This window comes from Convolutriloba macropyga, chromosome 11 (genome assembly GCF_964194025.1).
Source record: "Convolutriloba macropyga chromosome 11, txConMacr16.3, whole genome shotgun sequence".
Classification (NCBI taxonomy): Eukaryota; Metazoa; Xenacoelomorpha; order Acoela; family Convolutidae; genus Convolutriloba; species Convolutriloba macropyga.
Window position 1 is genome coordinate 9,659,348 of NC_134478.1, and position 10,410 is coordinate 9,669,757.

A 10,410-nucleotide genomic window follows, 5' to 3' on the forward strand; every position below is an offset into this window, starting at 1 on the left:
CAGAAGCCACTCGCTAGAGCAACTCAAACGAATTCGAAACACCTTTACGTTTTCAAAAAATCTTACTACCAGAGAGATTTCAATATGGGAACTGTTGTACATAATCATTTAATCTTGTGCATTAAATTTCTTATATGATGTACTGATTGTACTTAATCCTGAAGGACATGTGATAAAAGTCATGTTAATTTCATAGAATACCCTATATCTTTTCATGTGTTATTCTGTTTCCCTGTTTCCCGCACCGGGAAATCATTGTTCACATGTGTTGTGACTTTTGCGAATCCATTTCCTAACTAGTTTCACTCTTTTTGTTTAGAATCTCGCGACCAGTTGCTCAATTTAACGTATTTACTTACCAATAATCGTATTTACTTACCTTGTAAATCAGACATGTGCAAGACAGTCGTTTCGATAAACGAATTCAAAGATAAAATTGTGTTAAGTGCACTCGCCGCACAAGATAGCACAACAGAAAATCTAACAGTGATTTGGATCGCGAATCAAGTACACAAAACGGTTTGTGTTGTCATGGCGCAAAGATGGACCCCACTTGACATCGAATCTTTTTGGGAAAACACAAAACCACGAAAACACTAATTATTTATATGCTATACCCAAAGTTTTATTGATTTTCGAAAACACAAAACCTATCCGCAATAAACCGAAGTCCATCTTAAAGAATTACGAGATTGTTTATCGGCAATGGTTTATAGGTTTCAGTATAACTTTGCCTATGATAAATTCTAGTAGTTGAATTCTATGTTGAACTAATAGAAACTGATCAATAACTGTAACTAAAACTTAGATTTAATAGAACAAACAACATCGCCAGTTTTAATTAGACAGTCTAAATATTACAACTTGAGCTTTAAGGATTCTGTTTTTGTTACCGTAAATTTTAGAAATTGAAATTAAGAAAAATGGATAATTGCGAAGAACTCGAAATTAACTACAATGAATTGCTGAAAATGCTGCGATTCCAAGAAGAGGTCAACATTGCAGTTTGCGGTCAAGTGAAACAGGGCAAATCGACTCTCGTGAACACCCTTTTAGGGTTCGAACTGGATTCAGAGGGACAATATCCACCAGGGGCGGCTCCAGTGAGCGAGTCTGGAACTATAACCCAAGAACCGACCCAATACCGGAACCCGGACTTGGGAAAAGGGATCTTTTCCAATACTGAAAATTTTTTCTATTACTAACACTGTTCAAAGTCAGTATAATACCCCCCCCCCCGGCCGCACTCAGTGAAAGGCGCTCCAGGTCGAGGTGCCAGACAAAATTTATTTCTGCTGATCAGACTCATGTCGAATGTACAAGGTGTGCTTCCAGACCAAAATTCTCAGTCTGCAAACTTTTTCGAGCGCATAAAAGTTTGGACATTGGTCTGATTTTGGTCTGATCAGAGGTCTTTTTCGTCTGGGTTGGTCTGATCAGAGGCGGGTTCAGGAGAACATTAGTTTGAGCCGAGAAGTTTTTGGGAGCAATTTGATCGGTTCGAAAACAATTCCGAGCGCATTTTTTTTTCAAATTTTGTATGCTTTGGCTATGAGAGATGTTTGTTCTGCCAAGAGGCAACAATAAAGCAGCGTTACTTTCAGAGATTCATGAAGAGTTTGATGGCTCTGATGAGAACTAAGGGTTCCAGTCAGTCTCTTTTGGAAGAAATTTTGATTACCAGTAGATCAAGATCTTTTTTTATAGAAGTCTATATAAGTTCATCCATTGCGTTAAAAATATGCACTAATGTTATACTACCGAGGCTGAGGCCCAAAGTGGATATGTCCAGACAGGTCCAGACGGAAAGTGCCTATGTCCAGACAGTCCCAGACTCAAAGTGCCTATGTCCAGACCGTCCCAGACGGAAAGTGCATATGTCCAGACTTTCGTGCGTTCAAAATTTTTCGTGCGTTCTTCGTGCGTTCGAAGACAAATATGTCCAGACCATCCCAGACCGAAACAGTATATGTCCAGACTTTCGTGCGTTCTTGTCCAGACCATCGTGCGCTCCAACTCAAATTCGTGCGTTCAACGCCAAATTTTTAGTGCGTCCATGTCCAGACCGTCGTGCGGTCATGTCCAGATCACCGTGCGTTCAAATCCAGACAATCGTGCGTTCATGTCCAGACTTTCGTGCGTTCACCAGACCGAAAAAAAATTACATCCTGGGGTGCAGTGCTATTCCTTGAAGATGAAGACAGAGAGGGTTCCAAAATTCCACAAATCCATATGTTTGAGGTTTATCAAAAAATTTGATTTTAAATCACTTTTTCTATAAGATTGAGGGATAAACCGACCCCTCCAACCTAGGTTGGGATGTTCGATTTTTCGCTCAGTACTATAGAAGAATTGATTTAAAGAAAAAACTTTTTGATATTTGCGCTTCTTTTGTCTCCCTTCAACACTTTCCAGTTTCACTTACATCCAACTGATTTTTTTTGCTAACCTTTAAGAGTAATTTGAAAGTAGATTACAGCAAGAACTCAAAAACCTAGGTTGGGGGTCGAATTTTTGCTCCGTCATAGAGAAAAAATGATTTAAAAATAATATAAAATATGATATTTGCATTTCATTTGTCTAAAAACCGACCTCCCACACTAGGTTTTTGGAATCTTCCTGTTATCTCCTTTCAAATTATACTTGCAATTTTCAAAAAAATTGTTGGGTGCAAATGAAACTGGAAAGTGTTGAAAGGAGACAAAATTATTTCCTCAACAGTTTGGTTTTATTTTGGTTAAAATACTCTTCGAATGGGCTCCTCCTTAGTTGAATATACTAGAGCAAAATTAAGAGATGTGTTCATAAATGAAACCATTATCTGCTCAAACTATTTCGAATGCACTTGAATTTGATCAGAAGCTGCTTTTGAGCGCACAATCACCTGATCAGAGGTAGCTTCGAGCGCACAAACGTCTGGACAATGGTCTGGAGATCACTTCTGTCTGGCACCTCAACCAGGGATGCTTCAGTTTGCAACAAAACACTAAAAATCATGTAATCAGAGAAAACTTTGTACTCCAAAAAATCTAAAAAAAAAATTTTCTGTGAAAAATCTGTAAATGCAGTCTTTTTAAGCGCTTCGTTTTTCAATTTTTCAAAGCTGTGAAAAGGTGGTAGCATTAAGCAGTAAATGGTATTCAGACTTATAAAATTTGAAAGACCAGTCTTTCCCATTATATAGCCCCCCCCCCCCCCCCCTCAAGCTAAGATCATTGGGGCTGGATTGGCTGTGATGGGAGAGACACAAAAATTCAACCTTTGGTGGTGGGCAAAAATGGAAAAGGTTTGGTAAAAGTTACGATTTGGGACATGCCTGGAATTGACGGATTTGATCACAAAATCAGTGAATACGTCACCAAAAACAATCTTGATTCCAACAAGTTTCAATTTGTGCTGATAGTTTTCAGTCAAGAACTCGGAACTGACGCAAGTTATCTGGTTAGAGAGTTTCTTGACCGAAAGGTTTTCTTCTACCTGATAAGAACTCACATAGATATCACGATTATGAAAGGACAGAAGCTTCGAAAATCGGAAACGGAAGTTCTGGAAAAAGTTAAAGATACAACCAGAAACCAGCTGTCTAATATTCAAACCAGGGATTTATCCGGATATCACCGGACTTTAGAAGACAGAAAAGACTACCGATTCTACATGGTCGACGCCTCGGATAGAACCCGTTTTGACTTTGCTGGTTTGCTAAATGATATCAAAATAAATCTTCATATAGATTCTCGCAAGCAGATGGCCGAAAAAGTTAACTTAATTTGGCAAAAAATTGTGAAAGAAAGGGTTGACAGTCTTAACAAAGAAAGCTCAAAAATAATATCAAATTGCGCAGCTGCTGACACGGTTCCGTTTAAATCAAAATCCATCAAATTATTACAATTCACGCTCAAAATGCTGCAGACGTTTCAGCTCTGCAGAAAAGATATCGAACAATTCGAAGAAATGTTTGCGACTAAAAGAGGTGTATTGGAACAGATTGTGAGCAAAAATTTTGCGACATGTGATAAATTTCTCGATTATATTCGAGAGAAAGCTTGTTCAATAACCCAACTTCATTCCGAAGCAGCTCTACAAAATATTGCGGAAGAAATTCGATCAGAGACCAAAGAGAAAAAATCGTTAGTAGCCTACACATTCAAAAACGTTATCTGGCAAATGTTTAACTTAAAATTATTAATTAGCAGCCAATAGCAGCCTAAGTGCATTCAAAAGTACACAGGCAAGATGACGGCCAAAAAATTCTGGAAAGATTAAATTGTTGGAACAGCGGTGACTTTAAAGGTCTATGGAATGAAGCTTGCAATATGAATTATTCAAAACAATCGAATGAGATAACAATTTTGAGATCACAAAACGTTCAAAAAAGAAAAACGCACCTGCAAAATTGTATCTCAAAATTTTTTGAATGCTGTGCATAAATCATTTGAGACTACTAACTTACCTAGAAAACACAGACTGCCGTGGAGAATTTTCCGAAAAAAGTTGAAAAATTAAATGCAGTGCATCGCTCTCAACAATGTCCAAAAAGACGGCATTTGCCTTATTGCAGTCGGTGGAGCCTTGAGGAGTCGAATAGCTAAAAATTCAGTTTGTGAAACCAAGTCATAAAAAATAGACTTTTTGAGAAGCGTGAAATTGGGTGTTCGAGTGGAGAGTGCAGCGGAACTCTCCACTTGAACACCATCCATCTTATACATTCGACTAAGATTTGTTATGAAAAATTACACACCTCGGTAAGTTCCTGAGATGTTTTACAAATTGATTTTCGCAATGCATTAAGTTCCTGCAATAGCAGACAATTCGTCTGCATGAAACTTAATGAAAAGATAGAGAACGAAAAACAGTACAACGGTACTGTTTGAAAAGATGCACTACCTTTATGACCCTCACTGCGCCCGAGATCTCTTACATTACTACACTGGAATCCCACAAATGGTGTTTTCCCTGCGTTGCAGAACGTTCACCGACTCAGTTGTGAAATCGTAAAAAGAATTGGACGCCCAACAAAGAGAAGAATTTGAGGACATCCTTTTTACTCTCCTTCCAGAAAAATCTGGGAATCAGGTAGTTCTACCCTTAAAAATTTGAATTTGGGAGTTTGCCAGTGCCAGGATCAGTAAAGAGCGCCATGCGTTGGTTATGTTTTGTCCACCAAATTTGTTTCGAAAAACCAGCCAAAACTAAAAAATTACAACGTTTTTCAGGAGATTTACACCAAGTCAAGACCACTAGACAGCCCACAATTTTTCATGGCCAAAGGGAATCCAAGAAGCTTTTGATAAAGAGAAAATTTAAGATCTCAAAGAGAATTTAGCTTCTTAAAGAGAAACCGCTTGTTACTTCTCACTATCTGTTCTACTTGCTGGAGCACATTTTTATATTCCCATTCCAGATCTTGGCAACCAATCATTTTAGAGTTTGCGCAAAAAACAGGTTAGGTGTCCCTGCTTCCATTGCAGTTCTTTGGAGCAGGAATTTTTGACATCTATGGTGATCATGCCATTGGGTGTCACGGAAATTAGACAAAATTGCAAAACAGGGCCGAATTCTAGCTGAAATTGTGTCTGCTTGCTCAATCTGTGAACCTCACACCAGCAGTTGAAGAAACTTATTTTACACCAAAAAACCAATCACTTCGCAGAGACATCCTTGTCCGGTCTTGGAAAGCAGGCAAACCCGCTGCATTTGACGTAATTGTTAAATCGTTGCTGCAACCTAACTTTCTTACTAATGCCACCTCAAAGGCGTGGTACGCAATTGATGCGGCAGATGAACAAAATTATTGCCTTCACGACGATAACTGCTCAAAATTGGACTAACCCATTGTTTTTTGTTCCTTTTCATCTGAGTGATCAAAATTGTGATCATGTAGCTGATTTAAATGAAATTTCATAATGTAATAAAAATTAAGACGTTAAAAAGATTTAGTTTTAGGAATAAAACAAAATTTGTTAATGCAGTTAATTTTTTTGGTTTCATACTTAAAGAATTTAAATGGGTGTCTGGATGATTTGTAGAATTTTTTTTAAAAGCAAATAGTTTTTTTCTAACATTTGGTTATATTCTAATTTATTTGTTTCGAAAAAGCAGGAAATAACGATGTTCACTTTAACATAAAAGAATTTCTTGTAACATTAAAACAGCGAAGTTATTTTCACATGTACACAGAACTTACTTTCTAACTGTTGTTTTATTGTGACCAACCTAATTCAATTTAAGTCAACTTATTCTCAATTAGAGTAAAAAGATAAAGCTATTTTAAGGTTAGTGAGATTAAAATTTTTACTGAGATGGGAAAGTTTACCTTAATGTATATTTCTTGCAATTAAAGTTACCATACATTTAGGAACTTTAGATTTATCTTAACCCTTAAAGTAAATTTAATTGTTTTATTTGGAGTGTAATTTTGCCTTAACTGCATGAAGTCGTGTTAAAAAGAGACGTGAAGTAGTGAATACCTCAATCAATCGCCCTCTAAGGCCTTTTAACGGAACCTTTTGAATGTCGGGGGCGTCCAGCTCGGATAATGACAAAACTTTGAGCGAACAAGATAAAGACCTTCTATCCGGAATAGAGGTCGGGGCAGCGGGCGTGGGTGGTGCCGGAATGGCGGGTGCTGGCGCCTTTCTCTATTCTGGATCTACAGCAGCAACCGTACTTCAAAGTGCGGCTGCGGCCACCGCGACTGTCTCGACAGGGGTTGTGGTGAGTATTGGGGCACTTTTGGCTTTACCCGTGGTAGTTGCGGGGACTGTGGGAGGCATAAGTGTGTTCAGATACTGCAAGAGCAAAGATGCTTACGAGGCCGCTGTCAATATCAGAATGATGTCGATTGTTGAAATTGCGAATCGTGTTCACGAGAAGAAACTTGAAATTTGTCTGATAGGTTGCGACAACTAGAAATTGACTATATGGCAATGTGCGATTCGATTGGTTTAATTTTTTTAGTCATTAGCATAGTTATAGAAATCAATTTCAAACACTTAGATTCATATTCTAAATTTTTATAGAAAATTTGTGATATAAAATGAACCATAAAATATTGGACATGAACTATTGTCTGATTTAATGTAAAAATATCTGAGTTAGTCTTATTTGGAGCGAAATGACATTTCTGAGTTTAATTGTGTTTATACTTCACTCAAGAGTCAGTTCTATTCAAATGATAACTTAATTGTTTTGGAGGAAAGAATTTAAACGAAAACTCCAATTTTGAAAAGTTTGACTTGAATGATATTCGTTTTTTATCGATTTTTTCATAATTTGCTTCTGGTTGTTCACAAAATTGGTGAAAATTTCAACTGAATCTATTAACTAACTTCAGCACCATTATACGTATTACATGCAGTCGTATATAGCTTGTCCTAAAAAGCTGAACCAAGCGAATGTTCGAAAGACACTAAAACATTCGCCTCTGAATATCAGTGTGGTCATTTAAACGGTGTCCCGCTTTTTCACCCCTATTTGATTTAAACGCCAACAATTTTCTAATTTCTAAGCCAATCCATTTTTCCCTTTTATCTAATGCCTTTTTAAAATTTAAATACTGACATTTATGTTCTGACCAGTGATTTTTGATACGTGTTCCCTTATTTATAGGACGAGTTTTATCAATTTGGGACTAACAACAAACTATAGCATCAATTATTTCAACTACTATGTCGATGTTAGCTGTAACTTAATATTGATGCAGGTAACAAAAATAATTTGATTGAAAAATATCTGAAAGCTAAAATTCTGCATCTAGCTATTGATTCGCAAACTGAACAATTTGGAGAATTTGGTTCAACAAAAACGAAATGATAAATATCTTGTTCAGTAATACAAGTGACTTGTGTTCTGAACTTAAAAGTATGAATTGGTTCTGAAATCTTCTTGTTCGACATTTTTTTTACAAAATCAAAGGCTCAAGCTCCCCAATTCTTTTTGTGGTCTTGGAAAGTATTTTTTAAATTACTTGTTTAATTGCTCATATGGTTCTAATTTAAATTAGTAAGTCCATTAATAAATTAATGATTAAAGGTTAATAATAGTATTAATTGATGGAGCAGTATTATTAACAATATTGATAATAGTAATATTAGTTTAGCGTCCCCTTCCAGTTCATTAATTTCATCATCTGTTTCCCGGACTGAAGCGCAAGTCAATATCAGTCTGGGCACGCCAAATTGCAAGCCTTATATCAGTACTGATTCAGAGCTATGATCATGTCACTTTTTACACTTGTCAGTATAAATGCAAGAATTGGCCAAAACGCGCAAGTCTAAATGCAAGTCTTGGCCAAGACTTGGCACGTCTGAAAAACGTAAAAACTGCGAAAAAACGTCAAAATTAGACAAAAATGACAAAAATAGCAAAAAACTTCAAAAATAGCTAAAAAAAACGTAAAAAAGCTGAAAAAGTAAAAAGAACCGAAAAATCGTAAAAAATTAGCCAAAAAATGTCAAAAATAGCAAAAAACGTCAAAAATAGCCGAAAAACGTCAAAAATAGCCGGAAAAGTAAAAAAAAAGCCAAAAAAATGTCAAAAAATAGCCGGAAAAAAAACGTCAAAAAATAGGCAAACAATTATCTTCTTTCTCCATCAACTTAGAGGCAATTTGTTCAAATCCCCTCTCATTCAGCTTTCAATTCCTTTGTGGCCACTAATTTTCCACTCTAATTAGATTATTCTATGACTTCAAGGTCAAAAAATGCCATTTCCAACCAAAGCTAAGCTTTTACCGACATTTGTTTCAGAAGTTTTATTGCATATCAATTTTTGTTTAATAATGAACAATTAACCTCATTATTTAAATTCAGTTTTTGAGTCTTTCTCGGAGTCATATCAGAGCTATTTCCGAAAATTTGATTCCGGAAAATTAAAAAATTGTCCTCAAAAATCACTGACTTTTTGTCAAGAACATTAGTATGACGGAGAAACACTAGACTTCTCATCCAATTCATTTAACTATGACATGAAAAATTATTAATAAATGATATATAATCAAACAGTAGCCAGGTTTTGTTTTTTGCTTCTCAAATCAGGTTACTCTAATTCTCAGCTTAGACCAGCATACAAATCGGGTGGTTCCGAAGTCATTGAAGTCAAATAATGCGGATAGTTACCAAAATTAAAGACACAAATAATAGCCTAAATTACATTCTCAAATGAATAATGGGGTCCAATTGATTGTATTTATGGTGACAATGCTATAGGTTATCTTGATCCATTATGTTTTGCCCCCGTCCCCCAGCTTAGTGGGCTTGTATCTTTTACAACCCCCCGGGTGCACTTGCTAATTTTGTTACATAGTAACATGCTATATAGCAATGTATAATTTTTAACTGGGGTGGCGGGGGGGGGGGGTAAAGACACGGTGAGAGGGGGGAGGGGGGTAGTTGGGGGGGGGGGGGGGTTGGGGGTAGGCGAAGGGTGGGGGGGGGGCACGTTAGATAGGTTGGAGGAACTTATATGGGATGACCTTTTCGTAAAAAATTCTCAAAATGACCTTTTCACCTTAAATATTACCATCAATTTTTAATTGCTATACATTACAAACTCAGCTAATTTTAAAGTTCATTGTTCGAATTCAGAAGTTAACGTTCTAAAACAGATGTCAATGAACAACAAACTTTATATCGGAGTGAGAGCAAATAAAATTACTCAGAAATCAAGAGGGAATACGTGAAATACTACACGGCAACCAAATTAAACCCTACAAATAAGCAACAGTTGCTACTCTGCAATACAGAGTAGCGTTTTGGTACTTAGTTTTTCGACTAAAAACGCAGTTAGAAAGACTAAAACTTATTGTTGGTGCGATGTCACATTCAATCATCATTTAAAAGGCTAATGTTTGGTACATAGGCACTGAGGAAGAGGAGTATGCACCAAAAAGGAAATTGCTATATCCACAGCAAAACAAATAAGCATGCAACTTGATCAAAAAACATAAACCAATTAACGTTGGAAATTGACAGGCGGGGCAATTTAATTCAGGGGCTGTAGCTCAAATAAGTTTTTCGTTATGGGTACTAAACTATCGAACAAAGTTGGGGTTCGAACCCCGACCACCTAATTCGATTCCGTCACCTCCACAAAAACAGCAACCACTCGGCTAGCTTTGCTTTGTTTCGGTCTTTCTAAAAATTGGTTTTGTTTAAACAGCAAACTCTTTTTGGGGTGAGAGCAATTGAAATCACTCAAAAATCAAGAAGTGTAAAAATGTCAATTGAGAAGTCAAAGACTATTCTAGAGAAAAACGCGAAAATGGTCTACCAAAAAATCTTCATCAAAAACATAGCCGGTAGAAAATTGTAAATTGCCCAAAGAGTCGTGCAATAGAAATTTTATCTAACCCTACCTATTTCAGAAATATGAAAAAAGAAATAACAAGTAACATACAGTGAGAAAAATTAT

The 10,410-nt window shown here is 36.5% G+C and overlaps 1 protein-coding gene across 2 annotated transcripts; it reads left to right on the plus strand.

Annotated features, from left to right (window-relative positions):
* Positions 1-3,295: 3,295 nt before the first annotated feature.
* Positions 3,296-7,149, plus strand: LOC142349430 (uncharacterized). Of its 2 annotated transcripts, none has more exons than XM_075400976.1 (2): positions 3,296-4,127; positions 6,513-7,149. In XM_075400976.1, exons 1-2 carry the CDS (start codon positions 3,313-3,315, stop codon positions 6,907-6,909), a joined length of 1,212 nt encoding a protein of 403 aa, XP_075257091.1. In that variant the 5' UTR covers positions 3,296-3,312; the 3' UTR covers positions 6,910-7,149. The 2 variants fall into 2 exon arrangements, with proteins under 2 accessions (XP_075257091.1, XP_075257092.1); XM_075400977.1 differs by having other exon boundaries at positions 6,528-7,149.
* The last annotated feature ends 3,261 nt before the right edge of the window (positions 7,150-10,410 follow it).

Coding starts and splice junctions, on each gene's coding strand:
- LOC142349430 (XM_075400976.1), top strand. CDS start 3,313: ATGCCTGGAATTGACGGATTTGATCACAAAATCAGTGAATACGTCACC. Junction 4,128..6,512: donor GAGACCAAAGAGAAAAAATC/GTTAGTAGCCTA, acceptor AACCTTTTGAAT/GTCGGGGGCGTCCAGCTCGG.